Here is a 16185-nt window from a genome sequence, read left to right on the forward strand (position 1 = left end):
GATTTTCTGGATTTTCTGCAGTTGTCTCTATCGCGTTCTGCGGTATAGGCTTGAGGTAAGGGAGACAGCTATAGATATTACACGTACTTTTTTTTCATTTCTCTAGCCGCTGTGGTATCCTCTTAATGTCATTCTTGGTTCTATAATGTTTTTTTTTTGGTACCACAAAAACACCGTGATTTATAAAGTTGTTTTATTTTAACACTATAACTAGAAAACAATCTTATTGTATACGAGACAATAACTTACAAAAATGCACTTATTGTTCGAGATCACAGCTTCTTGATAAAAAAACTTAAAAATAAAATTTATAAAAAAATTAACCTAACATCACTTAAAACTGCAGTAGATACTTACGGTTCTAAACTTATTCTATTTCTATTGTTAACTTATCCTACTTAATCAATGTTTAATTTATATTTAGTTAACATTCCATTGTGTAATTTAATTTAAATACAGGTGACGTCATTAATCTTATAAACAGTTACACTTTTAAAATATTACACTTACGGCAAATTATTTACAAAAATTAAAATCTGCAAAGCATTACATATTAAATTTAAATAATAATTATTAAAAAAGTATAAAAAATAACTTATTATATTGTGTGATAAACTTTTTTAATATTTACAATAATATTTACAGGCCTGAAAATGTTAAATAAAAGATAATTTTAAAAATTAAAATTTCGAATCAGTGGTCGAGGAATCCAGCATGGCTGACGAGGTCGTAGATTTTTTGGCGCGGAATCTTCTCCGCCTCTCTTTCTACTACTTGCATCTCTTTCTTGGTGAACCATGACTCCTTGGCTAACCCTGCAGCAATGGATGGGTTACTGTAGAAGTCGTGTGACTTTAATAGCTCTGGAGGCAGCTGCGACTCGCTGGCAGCATTCAGTTCCACTGCCGGATGGGGCTGGACTCCATTGGATAAGGGTTCCGCATATTGGACTCCAGTTACCACTGGCTGGGAGAAGAGGAACCCTGGCTTGGCCTGGGCCAAACCCAAGAGCGCCACGAGAACTGATAAGTAGAGCATTTTGACCTGCAAAAATTGGTTTCATCAACTTTGGCTTTAGAACAAAATTAATTTGCTCTACCTAGTATATACACCGAATCTTTACATTTCCTACTAAGGACCATGTCACATTGAGATGCGACGCGGCGCGACTTTTTCAAGATAGTGACTTAAAATTGAACTTTATTTACTACATAAGAAGTACACTTTTGTTAAACTTGCGCCGATTTTTATACTGTCAAAATTCAACTATTTTACATCGAAACTTGTATCATCTTGTGTAGTAAATATAGTTTTAAATTGCAATTCTAAAAATAATAGTCTTGCTGTAACTTGCACTATATAATACAGGGTATAACAAAACTAAGTGATTTGGGTGTGTATGAGTCCCCTATCAAATTAGCAGCGCTGAAAGAGTAAATTTTTTACTTGCCCATGCTGTATACAAATCTCAAAAACCTTCATCGCTGCTATTTTCATTGTGAACTTTATACAAGGTGTAACAAAACAAAGTGACAATACTTAAGGGTGTGTACGTGTTCCTTGTAGAGAGTTCACTGTGAAAGTAGCAGCGCTGAAAGACCAAATTTTTTTTTTACTTTTGTATGGGGTAACTCGCGACATTGGGGCGCTTGCTTATACAAAAGTAAAAAAAGATTTGGTCTCTCAGCGCTGCTACTTTCACACTAACCACCCTACAAGGAACACGTACACACCCTTAAGTATTATCATATTTTTTATTACACCCTGTATAAGGGACACATTACACACCCTAAAGTATTATCATTTACTTTTGTTACACCCTGTCTTTCTCATTTAGAAACTCTATCAAATCACCAAAAACAACACTTATTGCACTATTGCTCCACATAACCTTGTAATAAACAAATAGATTACCAGCGCAAGTCGTGATGTCAACTGCGCGGGCGCCTGTAGCTGTACCTTTATATAACCATAGAGCAACCTTCCGTTCTGTTCCGGAACTTAGTCGCTACTCGCTAATTATTGTGATTGACAATCTTGTTAAATTTTTTTTTATGAAATAAGGGGGCAAGCGAGCAAACGGGTCACCTGATGGAAAGCAACTTCCGTCGCCCATGGACGCTCGCAGCATCAGAAGAGCTGCAGGTGCGTTGCCAGCCTTTTAATAGGGGAGGGTAGGGATGGGAAGGAAAGGGAATAGGGGAGGGTAGGGAAGGGAATAGGGTAGGGCATTGGGCCTCCGGTAAACTCACTCACTCGGCGAAACTCGGTTTCACGCCGGTTTTCTGTGAACCCGTGGTATTTCTCCGGTCGAGCCGGCCCATTCTGCCGAAGCATGGCTCTCCCACGTATATTCTATACCTGTAGCTTGATAGTAAGTGATGTTACAGACATATTTAAAAAGACCGAGCAAATTGATGACGACCTCTGTGGCTCAGTGGTGAGCGCGTCGGTAGCTCAAGCCGGAGGTCGCGGGTTCGAATCCCGCCGACGGAACAAAGAGTTTTCAAAGTTCCCGGGTCTGGATGTGTATTAAATATGTGTATGATATAATAAAAATCTTAAATATATGTATAGTATAAAAGTATTAAATATATTTCCGTTGTCTGGTACCTGTAACACAAGTCCTTTAGGTACTTAGCACGGGGCCAGACTGACGTGGTGTGAAGCGTCCATAGATATTATTAATTCCATGAGATCCATATTATTTCTAAGTAGTGTCGACACTGCAACGTTAAGGATTTTTGAAGAGTATGTTCAAAATTGAAATAATAAGCCCAATACAAGGTGGAAGTCTGACAACGTAATGTGTGTTTTCTTGTGTAGTAAATAAAGTTCAGTTTTAAGTGGTAGGTACATTTAAAAATGCATCGCCTCTTCACGTTGTAATGTGGCATGGCCCTAATTGTTAGTTTACGCTATTTAAAAAAAAAAAAACTTTATTCCAATTTTTAACATTACACAACCACAATAAACAAAAAATACAAAAGAGAAAAAAAAGTGTACATGAGAGAATGTGAAAACAAAGAAAGCACTATCCTAAAATAAAAGTAACAAAATTTGCATATTTAAACAACATAATATTTATGGCAGTGCAATGCCAAAAAATAAGGAAAAGGGGAACGCTCAGGTTTTGACAGCGACAGTCGCCGCTGTCCCTGGTCTTCCGCGAACCCCTACCCCCATAAATCAAGTTACGGAAAAGAAATAAAATATTATTTCTTTTCCGTAACTATTCAAAATTAAACTTTATTTACGACTCATAAGATGCACTATTCATTCCGAAGTTGGAATTACGAGGTTCACTCTATATACGAAGACTATTTTACCGAGATTAAAAAAGGAGGAGGTTAATATTCAAGTATAAGGAGTAATTTAGTACAAATAAAATTATAAGGCACAATATCAAAATACAATTTCATATTTTTTATTTGCAGAGTTTATTCAATATTCAGTCCAGACAAAAGAGTTTTAAAGGGCAAAGGTTTTCGAACTTTGCGTAGGATAAGATTCTTGTTAAAATAAATATTTAGAGGAAAAATTGTTTTATTGCTTCGTTATTTCTGTGAAATGATTATACGATTATACGGTACGGTATGGTAAATTATTATACCTTTTATCATAGACATAATATATACTGTCGTACGACAGTATATATTACGACAGTATATATTATGTCTATGCCTTTTATACGATTTTATCTAACGACTAGGAGACGTGCGCAACTCTGTTGCGACTTGCGCCGTTTATCGCACGGGGACCGTACATTTTTCTTTAACAAAAACTATCCTATTAGTCAGGGAGCCCTAGAACATTTTTTTATTACTATCAAGCTAATTTTTTGCAATTAAAATATGGAAAGGACCATCAAATCAAAGTATGAAATCCTTTCTATCTCTGTTAGCTACCACTTTCAAGATTTTCCCCAGAGAAAAATGTTGTTTGTGTTAAATCAAAATGAGGCTACTCACAAAAAATTCAATATATTCACAAATCAAAAATAATTTGTTATAGAGCTCCTGACTATATTATGTCTTTTCCACTCAAATACGTTAACACCAAATTTCAGCAAAATCAGTTCAGCCGTTTAAAAAGGTAACATCCAGATTCCAGACCGAGAAAAACACTTACGCGGCACTTTATTAAATGAATGATTTTTTTTCTAAAGTTAAAAAGTTAATTGTCGTAGTAAGGTAAACAAAGGTCAAATTCTATATTATGTTTCAAAACTCATGTTCGCTTTTTAATTGAGAATCTAACGTTGGTAACACCTCAGGGCATACACCTGTACGCTGAGGCAATGAATCATGAACCTTAACATCATAAAAATAAGATTGATAAATATGTGAACTGTCGACAACCATATAAGTTCAAAAGTTGCAGTGAATTATGAACGTTAATGCATTAAACATAAGGTTCATAATGTCAGCTGTCTTCGATCATATGAGTTGAACAGTTGCTTGCCTTGCACCGTTTCCGCCTTTGAGATCACTTCCTAGCGCCCACTTCCGTTGTATATTAGATCCCATATATCACGATTCTTTGTCGGCTTTAATCACGAACATCATTATCATTATCTTTGTGATGGTCAATCAATGACAAATATTCACATACAGCATATTAACCCATATGCAAGAACTATCACCATCAACATTTTTTATTCTTTATATACACCTAGCTTATAAAAACTCTGATTTGCCCCCCCCTGGCCCAGAACCTGGGTAATTTGCCCCCCCCCCTGGTCCAGAACCTGGGTAATTTGCCCCCCCCCCCCCCCTGGCTCAGAACCTGGGTACGCCCATGACCATCAACATAAGTACCTACTATATACTGTACTCGGCGAAACATGGCGGTAGCGGTCATTGACTCCCTGTCAAAAACTTGTCATTTTCTATACAAAGGCTCGATTGACAACATCTGACACTTCATTGTCAATCGCGGTTTATATAGAAAATGACAAGTCAATGACCGCTACCGCCATGTGTCGCCGAGTACAGTATATAATTTATGATCATGATTCATCATCGTTTTGACATCCATACTTCCATATCCTTATTTCCATCCTAATATCCTAAGTTTTATACTTACTTTCACTTTTATAGTGAAAGTGTGTCTGTCTGTCTGATAAGTCTGTCTGTCTGTTTGTTACCATTTTACTCCCAAACCACTGAACCGATTTTCTGAATGTTGGCATAGAGACTTTAAGTCGTCAAGAGTTGCGGTCGTCATCTAGTAAGGTACCCACTTACCTTTATATTTTTGTCCTACTATTTTTCAGAAGACTGCACATTGTAAAAGTGGACTAGATGATGATGATGATGATGAACTATTGCAATTAATAATTGAACGTGGTGTATCGGTTTTCTTCACTTTTCCCAATACTAATTGAAAGCATTGAAAATTGATAAGGTAATACCAATCAACCTTGATCTCAAGTCAGCTGTTACTCAGTTTAATGACATTTTATCTTAACGATTTAAAATTTAAAACAAGTCATTGAGTGAAACCACTTTTACATGACCCTCGGAAATAATCATTTTTCTATGGAAATACTTAGACCTTTGCATCCGTTGTGGATGATTTATACTATATCTTCTGAGCTAGTAACCACTTTTCAAATACTGTGGAGAATTCAAATGTCCGTATGGTTGCCCAAGCACATACGGTACTCTCACAACATAGTCGGCCTAGTCCAGAAGAATAACCAGGTCAATACGTCTGGGACTATACAAAACTATACTAGTCTCATTGGTACACGCGTCCACCCGGAATCGAACCTGCACCCTCTCGAGTGTAGTCTGTCTACCCACTAGGCAACTGACATCTCATGATGATGATGATGACGATACGAATCGCTAACGCAACAGTTTTATAATGGCGATGCGCCCTCATATACATGACTAGAATTAGGGTCACCTGTAATCACATTACTGATTCTCATTCGTTACATCTACTGAATTGTATTATCTCAGTACTATGTAGTTGACGCCTGTAACTCTGTTGCGCCAAAATTCATTTATCACATGGAAACCGTACATTTTCCGGGAGACAAAAGTATCCTATATCCTTTCCCGAGACTCAAAGTATCTCGATGACGATGATGATGGATTTGAAGGGGTAACAGACAGACACACACACTTTCGCGTTTACAATTAACAATATTATTAACATGGATTTAGTACCCTGTCCCTGCAACTTTAATCCCACTTTGATATAACTTGGATATAGTCCGAATACAACAACGATATACCATAACATTAGTAATGGTAACCACCCTGATCCGTTCAGTAGTTTTCGCGTACCAGCAACAAACAATCATTCTCATTTCTCACTAGTATTATTCGTAGTTTGTTGACATTCCTAGGGCGCGTAGGCGTTTTAATATCTTCGTACAAAATGTTTAATCTGAATAACTTGATATTTCGCTGTGTGGGCGTTTGTACATTGAATAGGATAATTGAAAAGGTTTCAGACATTAGAATCTTATTTTATAGTATTTTTCTTACTTTTTGTTGCTTTAATTTCGATACGATCTTAGTGGGTGAGGTAAAATTAACTATACATAATATTTTTATAAAAATATGATCAACTATTCGTGTACTCTGTAGATGACATGTAGATGCAATGGGGACTGTAGATTTTTTCCCTGATTAAAAAATTTATATGTTTATACCAGGACTCAAAAGTATTAATTAAATAAATTCGGTTCAGTGGTTTGGACGTGAAGACGTAACAGACAGACAGAGAGGTATTTTTAATAACTATTGTTATGGATTAATAAAAATTAATAAAAATATCCGTACTTATTTGAATAGTACAACATGTTTTATCATGTAGAAATAATAATGAAAATAGGAAACTTATTATTGATTGAGGCTGTCATCATTTTCTCGTTTCAAATGTTATTTTCCTTCATTATCTTTAATTATTCTGTAGAAATCCCTCGTTTCTCCCTTGGAAGTGGTTAACCATGTCTTAGGCCTGTCACAGTAGCTGGGAAAGTCGCAATCTTCTGGTTTAACATCTACTTTGTCAGTAATTTGCTCAGTCATTGATTCAGTAGTAGTAGTAGCCACGTCTTTTGCTATTGAAGATGTATTTTGTTTTTCTGTTGTAGTAGATGCCATAGCAGTCATATTTTTGTCTTTTATGGTCGTATTATTTTCATTGAAAGTTTTGTCTGTTACATTTCCAGTAGTTGCTGTATTTGATACATTTTTCTTAGTAGAAATTGGAACTGAAGTAGAAGTTACTAAAGTTGTATTACTTGCAACAGTTACATTTTTGTCTACATTACTGTTTTCGTTTTTTGTTACATTGTTTGGAATCATAGTTGTGTTTTGAAATTGAGAATTATTTTTTTTAGTTGTGTTACTTGCAACAGTTCTATTTTTGTCTACGTTACTTTTTTCTTCATTTGCTACATTTGGATAAACTGTTGTAACATCTAATGTTTGAGTGTTATTTTTTTCTGTTACCGTTTCTAAAGTTAAATTATTTTCCTTTGTACATGTTGTGATATTTGATACTGTCGATAGAGAAAATGCTTCTTCTGTTGTATTTTTAGTTGTTATAGCTTCTGCAAATGTAGTCATTTTGATTGTGGTAGTATTGATACTAGTAGTAGTGGTGGTAGTAAGGATGGTACCATTCATATTATATTGTTTGCTATCGCATAGATCGTAGTTACCATCTGACATATTTTGATTGCAATGATTAATTCCAGAAGTATAAAATTCTGAAAAACAAATATCGTTTATGATTTTTTCATCCTCTACCATAATCATCGAATAAATGTTAAAAATTATAACTAAAATTACCTGCTTTGCTGTCGCAATTATATTCGTATAAATCGCACTCATCCAAAAACATTCTGTTGCAGTTTTTGTTCTTGTCAAAGCCACATAAAGGTATACCACTGTGGTTGCACGTCATAGCCATTATGCAGTGATTTGGTGGCTTGAATAAAAAAAATGTCAAATTATAGTCTGTTAAGAAAGTAAAGAAATTAAAAAGTGGCAACATCGTAGTGTCATCCCTTTCAAATCAATCTAAGAAAAAAGGGATGACACTACGATGTTACCACTTTTTAATTTCTTTAGTTTCTTGACGGACTATACCTGGTCTGGTTTCAGATACTATTTTTTTTGGCCTTACCGGTACATAGTGCTCCTGAGTAAGCTTCCAAATCATAAATATTACTGAAAGTTATACAAATTATTTACAAATTTCTAAACTATGCGTACAAAATCTTATCTGCATAATTATTGAGTACCACAGCAAACAATTATTTTCGCGATGTTTCACTATACTCACCGTATAAGAGTAATTGTCGCTCTACCATCTTCTTCTCATAATAATAAAATTATTATTGGTTATAATTTGAACAACAAATCATAAACTAATTAAAAATCCCCCAGTGTTTAATTTCATTTCAAGTTTATAGCATTTTTATTGCAAGTAATATTTTCTCGACTATATATTTTGAACGTAGACCTAGAAGAACGAATATAATACGATGGTGTTTTCACTCTAGACGGCAACACCAGTGTCCAGTACACAGTAAACAAAAAGTTTTGTTCGACGTTTGACAACGTCAATATTCTGTTATGCCCATAAAGTTAATATACCTAGCGGAATAGAGAAACAAAGGCCTGAGCAAGAGAGATGTCACTATCAGTAACACTGCGTGGTAAAAAGAGACGTGTGATACATGATAGCAGCACTCTTTTTTTGACGTCCAGTCGGCACGTGCCGCACGTTGACAATTTAATCTCATAGAATTCATGTTCAATCATGCTTGTGTAAGTATATACGTACACATACTTTTCACTCATATGAAAATCAATTTCGGTTTCGTTTGACAGCTCGAGATTGTTGCTCTATTCCGCTAGGTATATTAACTTTATGGTTATGCCCTGTGCAACATGTCGGATTATTTACTGTGTGTGCTAGTAACGCTCACAGCTGCTCTGGCCTTTTGTAACATTTCTTATTCCCATTACTTTTACCAACGACAGTATTTATTATGTTAAATCCTTACTTAATATTATAAATGCGAAAGTGTGTCGGTCTGTCTATCTGTCTGTTACCTAAACCACCAACCCGATTACGGTGAAATTTGGTATTTAAGTAACGGAAAAGAAAGGATAGTGTATAATAATAGAGATAATTAATATTTTCTTGTTTAGATTATGTTTTGTTTGTAATATGCACTTAAAAAAACAAATGTTTAATTCTCAATGAAATCAGAATCTTTCGAAACTTTGCCTTTCGCTTTTCGTCTTTCGATAAACCCCTTTACTATCTTCATAACCTTTTTCCCATTAACTTCTATCTCTTCCTTTTTGAGTATAACAGTTCGCATAGTAGCTGAAGATTCTTTGTTTCTTCTGTTTCTGGGTTGTGGTGTGTATCTTCTTAATCCTTTCATCATGTGCTTTGGAAGGTTCACTCCTGGGGTTCTAAAGGTGGTGGTAAAGGGCTTATGTCTTCGCCGTTCAGGGCATTTTGGACACTCAACAGGTGGGCATTCGCTTGTGGAGGGAGGAATGTTAAAACAGTCCGAGTAGTTTATCATGACGTAGTCTGAAAATAGTAATAAAATTCAATAATACGATACGACAAAGGAATATAAGGAAAGAGTAGCGAAAGTGAGGCGAGGAAGGGAGCAAAAGAGGAAGCAGAAACGGGAGCGGAAGTGGGAGCGAAAGCGGAAACAGAAGCATAAATTGGAGCGGAAGGTACTGCTAAAGAGGAATCAGAAACAGAAACGGGAGCGAAAAATACAGCGAAAGAGGAAACAGAAGCAGAAACGGGAGCGGAAGGTACAGAGAAAGAGGAAACAGAAGCAGAAACGGGAGCGGAAGGTACAGAGAAAGAGGAAACAGAAGCAGAAACGGGAGCGAATGCGAGAACGGTAGAATTCCTATGCTATTGTTACCTCTAACATTGTCGCAGTTGAACTCATACATGTCACACTCGTCGACGAAGAGTCATCTCCTGAAGATGTTGTCCGGACTGTCGGAGCCGCATTCCGGGATCCAGGTGTGGTTGCAGATGTCTGCCAGGAGACACCAATGTAGTGGCTGAGAAATAAAGTCTTTTGTGGGTTCCATGTCCAAAAGATATAAGCTGAGTCTCTTAGAAACACGTGAAACCAACAATATAAGTACACGTATATAAAGTACACCACATTAACATTGGTACCAAAAACTGGCCACTATGCAGAGTTTCTAAGAGTGTCCAAATGTGTGTACAGTACTTATATATCATAAGCCGGGTACTTTTTTACCTTACAGTCTACAACTCTACACCATTAAATTTGTAATTCATACTTCCATACTAATATTATTGTACATGCAAAAGTGTGTATGTCTGTTACATTTTCACGCTCAAACGCTAAATCGATTTTGCTGACATTTAGTATGCAGAAGAGCCGGGAAAGGACATAGGCTTTTTATTCTGGGTTAATGAACGGTTTGCGCGCGATAAACTAAGAGCCAGTCCACACGGCGCGTTGCGTCGTCGCAACGCAAATATTTTGACGCATAGCCGACCACACGGGCGCTGCGAAAACGCAACGTTATTAAGGAGTCACGTCAACACCCCCTCCAGCTTCGTATCGGGGGCTGCTGTCCGTCATATGTGCGTTGCGACGACGCAGCGCGCCGTGGGAACACCTTGGTTATTTGTATGCAATACAACGCAACGGCAGCGCTGCGTCGTCGCAACGCTGACGCAACGCGCCGTGTGGACTGGCTCTAATTTTGAAGCAACATAGTTTCACACGTCATTAACTAAAGACGTTTTTAACAGTTTTTTCATTTGACTTGGAAAACTCTAAGCTTTTCCTAAAGGATGTTTAGAAGTGGGACGATAAATTAATCACCCAAGTACTCTCGAGAACTTTTTTTTTATGAAATAAGGGGGCAAACGAGCAAACGGGTCACCTGATGGAAAGTAACTTCCGTCGCCCATGGACACTCGCAGCATCAGAAGAGCTGCAGGTGCGTTGCCGGCCTTTTAAGAGGGAATAGGGTAATAGGGGAGGGTAGGGATGGGAAGGGAAGGGAATAGGGGAGGGTAGGAAAGGAAATAGGGTAGGGGATTGGACCTCCGGTAAACTCACTCGGCGAAAGCGCAAGTGCTGTTTCACGTCGGTTTTCTGTGAGAACGTGGTATTTATCCGGTCGAGCCGGCACATTCATGCCGAAGCATGGCTCTCCCACGTATGAAAAGAATATTCTCAGAACAACATTTAATAAACAAAATCTAACCTTTAGTAGGTATCACGTTTAATTTGTTAAAATTAAAACACGTAGAAAGTAAAAATATCTTTGACCTTTTATCTGTTGAATAAACACGACCTACGCAGAATAACTTATATAGCTAGATGTTTAAAAAATATTTTTTTATTCAAATAGGTATAATTAGTACAGGCGCGGACGCAGCCTGAAATTTTGAGGGGGGCTCTCACTCGCTAGTCACTACACTATTTTTTTTTATCTGCGCCCTCGGACGGTTCTGGGTTGACAGCTGTCTAAGGTCGGACGCAGTGGTGGTTAGGGCATAGCTAGAAATTTTCTTTTATTATTTGGCAAGATTTTGAGATTTTTCAATTTGACTGTGGCCGGGTCGCGTTGCGGCCAGGTGCGCGCGGTCTATGGCGGTTACATACTAAGGTATCTATTTCGGTGGCCACCGCGACCTGGCCGCTAGTGCGCGCCCGGGCTTAGAATAAACTGTAATGAGAACAAAATTGTGAACTGAAAATTCTTGATTCAAAAATTGACAACACAAATAGTGCCCTCATTCATAGTAAGAACTTTAATGAACAAAGTAAAAGAAATTTAAAAGTCTCGAGCAAGAAAGAATTGTAGAGCTCTCCAAAGTTAAGGGCAGTCTTGAGTTCTTGACACATTTAGTTTTCTTATCTCGCTTTTTATTTACCGAAATATTTTCGACATTTTTATATGGGACGAAACTTATCTTAGAGTTATCTTAGTAAAATTATTTAAAGTGAAATTTTCTTCAAGATTAAACGAGCAATAATTGCGGCAATAATTGCTCGGCGACACGATGGACCGATCTGAAGCAATTACTGGAGCAATATGGAGCAATTTCAATAAATTGCGGCAATTATTTCGGTGATATTGCTCCAGATATTTCATATCGCTCAACGCAGATACGAATTGACGTATATCCGATGGGCTTGGAAATTCCAGGCAATTGTATTGCGCAATATTGCTGCTTGTTGCTGCTTGTTGCCGCAAATTGCTTGATGTAGTCGTGACGTCATAGTTGACGAGAATTGACTGGAAGCAATTTTAGTTGCCCGTATAAGCGTACCTTAAGGAGTACAAAAAAATGTGTGTGGATTACTTATGTACTTTACACCAAAAAATAACAGTTAACTTCTAGATAAGCAATATATGTCTAGATTTTTTTTGTAGTTACTCTGATATTTTGTAAAACAACAGAAAAGCTGGTGATGATAATTATTAATCGTCAGTTTATCACATTGGCATTTATTTATCGGAAACCGCATCAAAATCTGTCCATGAATCGAGCAACTACATTCCACAGACATGACAAATCCATCTGTCTGACTGTCCTCATCATGCCCAAACCGTTGAACCGATTTTACTGACATTTGGTATGGAGATACTTTGAGTCCCGGGAAAGGACATACTTTAGATGAACTAATTTTAGAGCAACTGAGTTGCGAGCGTCGTCTAGTACTAAAATAAATCAAACACCTAAAACACCCTTCTTTAAGATTTAAAAAAATGTCTAGAATTTTATTGGCGGTGCACTTTTAAACTTGCAAAAAGTCAATATTTCTTATAACTTTCAAAGAATCTTAATTAACACTGAAAGTTTTCTTTTATATAAATCATTACATAAACTTCCGTTGAGTTTTATTTACACTGCGATAGCCATACTCAGTGAAGAAAACAGAAAACTTTAAAAGAAGTTATATTAACTAGCTAGGTGCAAAAACGCGTAAGTAATTAGATTAACGGACTCGCGCACGAAGAGTTCCGTACCATTATAGAGCAAAATTAGGCCATATTTTGTGTTTTTTGTATGGGAGCCCCTCTTATTTTTTATTAAATATTATTATCAAATATTAAAGTACACATAAAACTAAGGATTGTGTGAAAAATTCAAGTACCTACCACAACAAACGTGATCTTTTGGCCTTTTTTGCTCCATATCAATAAAATTATTGATATGGAACATAAAAGGCCAAAAAGATCACGTTTGTTGTATTGAGGGATATAGAGCCCCCCTTAAATATTAATTTTATTTTGTTTTCAGTATTTGTTGTCATAGCGGCAACATATATACTTATACACAATTTGTGAAAATTTCAACTCTCTAGCTATTACCGTTCTTGAGTGCCGTTCGTATGCCTGGAGACATACAGACAGACAGACGGACAGACAACGAAGTCTTAGTTATTACTAACGGGTCCCGTTTTTACCCTTTGGGTACGGAACCCTAAAAAATGCTGTTGTCAACTATCCCACTTAACCCATCAATCCCCAAGTGGCACCCGGCTGCCGCATAACAATTGAAAATCTATTGTGTCTGCGATACCCACGATGATGGTGCTACGGGCCTGTTTCACCACTTCCTGATAAGTGCTGGCTATCCACAACTTATCTGACAGACACTGTCTGTCACATAAGTTGTGGATAGCCCATGGAAGTTCCCCAATATTTTGGGTTCCTCAACCGTTACCGCATCCTCATAAATAAAAAAAAATCCTCTTCCGCTATCGCTTCCTCAAAATTTAAGAGGAATTTATGAGGAACTACATTGCACATGCGCGTCGCGTACGGCGTATCCAATCATGGCAACGCACACGCCAGAGCGCGAAAATTGTATCATTCACTCATCTTTTTTTTGTGTGCGTGTGTTGTGTATGTTACTGAACTCCTCCTTAACTGCCAGACCGATTTTGATGATTCTTTATTGTGTGTGTTTTAAGAATGATTTTGATTCATAGTTTGGTCCACTGGAAAATGCCCTGCTGGAACGCGCGGCGCTCCAACGGCGCTGCCGAAAAGCTTAACGATAAAACCAGCCATTATTTTTGTGTGATGTATAATGTACCTAGTTATGTACCAACAGACAGGACAAATGCTTTTGGGTTGGGTCCGCTACTATTTATAATTTTCTATCATGCTATTCCTCATCCGCTTCCTCATCCGCATCCTCTTCCTCAAAAAATGTTGAGGAAGCGATAGCGGAAGAGGATTTTTTTTGTTTTTATATATGAGCGGTAACGGTTGAGGAACCCAAAATATTGCGAAACTTCCACATTATGAGGAAGCGGAAGAGGAATCCTCAGCAACCCTATTTCCTGATAAGTGCCAGATGGGCTATCCACAACTTATGTGACGGACAGAGTATGGAATATCTGTCAGATAAGTTGTAGATAGCCGGCACTTATCAGGAAGTGATGAAACAGCCCCTAATTCTTGCTAATAAAACATCAACACTGTGTTTACAGACATATCGACGGTGGAAAGACAAAAGTTACCAAGTGACACTATAGGCGTCAAAATGAGTTTTTTATAATATAAGCTGTCCCGGCAAACGTTTCTTTGCCATATAAAGTATTTCGCCCGTATTAATTATTTAAGATTATGTCCTAGTATGGTCCTAGTCTGTCAAGCTACTTCTGTAACGTGTCAGACGTTCTACACAGTTAAAATATTTGTTAAACAGGGAACTTAGACGAATAGCATATATTTTAGCTAGTTATGGGTATCCAAGACAGATTTAGCTTGTCCCTCATATCAAAGGGTTTTCGTGGTTGGTACTTGGTTGCCACTGTTGATTCTGGCGACACAGGAGTTGCAGTGGTGGGAATGTGTGGTGGGCTTTTGCCCGTTAAAGAAAATATTTAGCTAGTTCCGATAGCGAAGTTAGATATCATAAATATTACGCCTCAATTATCATGGCGCTTGCAAAAAAAATAAATACTTACCCAGACAAAATGCTGAATCGAACGATACGGGATGCAGACAACTAAAATATTTAAAACGAATTATTAGAGCTTCTCTGCACAAATGGGCCACACCTAAAAATGGACTGTATGCTAACTTATTGATGAAAATATTTTATATTTACAACGTGAATACCATGTCTACTTGTCTTGGTCTAGCATATTGGAAACGTCAAAGACAAAGGAACTCGAATAGTTATACGCTGCATAAATTGTTATTAGTAAATGGATAAAATAGTAGGTAAAATATAATCTACAATATGACGTCCGGTCCGCTCCGTAGCACACTGACAAATAGACACACTTTCACGCTGATGATGGTATAGAATTTGCTTGCTTTTAATAATAAAAATCTTTAAATTTAAAAAATATAAACTCACCGAGCAGTAGAAAACAATATTTCATTGTAAAATCGATACATTATTTTTAGAGTTGTAAAGTTGGCCAATGTATAGCAATTTCTATTTTAGAACTTTTCCAATAGTTGGCTTATCTTAGATGTATGTGGTAGATTCAATGCACAATTTTTATACCTACTTTTTTAAGGAAACACAACGACACATAATATTATAGTAGTATGTTTTACACGTGTATCAATTTATTATTATAAAGAGTAGGGACTTTTATGTTACTCTGATTTTTCCCTATTGCAGAGCATAGAATTCGTGAAATATAGAGCGGGCACGCACAAAAAAAATTGGCTTTTAGTAACAAACAAAAAAAACTTCCTGTATAAAACATAGGGACTTAGCCAATACGTTTTCTTTATTGCTTCTTTGTAAAATCTCCGATCAAAAATGTATAGAATTGTCAATTAAAGCGTTCGATAAAATGAAGTCGACATTCGACTCATATCCTAACATTATGTCATATCAACTCCATACATTTTGATCCATCGTTTCTATAAAGAAACGATAAAAAACACGTGTTAACTATAGGAGGATAATATAATACAGGAGTATTTGTTGAAACAAACACACAGATGTAATTTAATATATTGTATGAATTCATCTAATACTTATATAAAAATAAGTCGGGTTTTCCTTCCTGACGCTATAACTCCAGAACGCATGAACAGATTTCCACGGTTTTGCATTCGTTGGAAAGGTCTCGGGCTTCGTGAGGTCTATAGAAAAAATCAGAAAAAACTTCAAGAGAAA

The 16185-nt window shown here is 36.8% G+C and overlaps 2 protein-coding genes and 1 long non-coding RNA gene across 3 annotated transcripts; all 3 read right to left on the reverse strand.

The window, feature by feature from the left end:
• Positions 1-633: 633 nt before the first annotated feature.
• Positions 634-2005, reverse strand: LOC121735842. Its single transcript, XM_042126799.1, has 2 exons — positions 1915-2005; positions 634-1044 (listed from the first exon to the last, which is right to left on the reverse strand). The coding sequence occupies exon 2, from the start codon at positions 1036-1038 to the stop codon at positions 694-696; it is 345 nt and encodes a 114-aa protein (XP_041982733.1). The 5' UTR covers positions 1039-1044; positions 1915-2005; the 3' UTR covers positions 634-693.
• Positions 2006-6850: 4845 nt separating this feature from the next.
• LOC121735840 lies at positions 6851-8358 on the reverse strand. Its single transcript, XM_042126795.1, has 4 exons — positions 8317-8358; positions 8158-8201; positions 7821-7959; positions 6851-7084 (listed from the first exon to the last, which is right to left on the reverse strand). The coding sequence occupies exons 1-4, from the start codon at positions 8342-8344 to the stop codon at positions 6903-6905; spliced, it is 393 nt and encodes a 130-aa protein (XP_041982729.1). The 5' UTR covers positions 8345-8358; the 3' UTR covers positions 6851-6902.
• Positions 8359-9216: 858 nt separating this feature from the next.
• On the reverse strand, positions 9217-15524 carry LOC121735845. The gene is made up of 4 exons (XR_006036927.1): positions 15406-15524; positions 15008-15048; positions 9944-10088; positions 9217-9588 (listed from the first exon to the last, which is right to left on the reverse strand). It is a non-coding gene; the product is annotated as an uncharacterized LOC121735845 (long non-coding RNA).
• Positions 15525-16185: the final 661 nt, after the last annotated feature.

The sequence above is a fragment of the Aricia agestis genome, chromosome 18, assembly GCF_905147365.1.
Source record: "Aricia agestis chromosome 18, ilAriAges1.1, whole genome shotgun sequence".
In the NCBI taxonomy this organism is placed as follows: domain Eukaryota; kingdom Metazoa; phylum Arthropoda; class Insecta; order Lepidoptera; family Lycaenidae; genus Aricia; species Aricia agestis.

Coding starts and splice junctions, on each gene's coding strand:
- LOC121735840 (XM_042126795.1), bottom strand. CDS start 8,344: ATGGTAGAGCGACAATTACTCTTATACG. Junction 7,960..8,157: donor CTCAGGAGCACTATGTACCG/GTAAGGCCAAAA, acceptor TTTTTATTCAAG/CCACCAAATCACTGCATAAT. Junction 7,085..7,820: donor TAATTGCGACAGCAAAGCAG/GTAATTTTAGTT, acceptor CATCTTCAATAG/CAAAAGACGTGGCTACTACT.
- LOC121735842 (XM_042126799.1), bottom strand. CDS start 1,038: ATGCTCTACTTATCAGTTCTCGTGGCGCTCTTGGGTTTGGCCCAGGCC.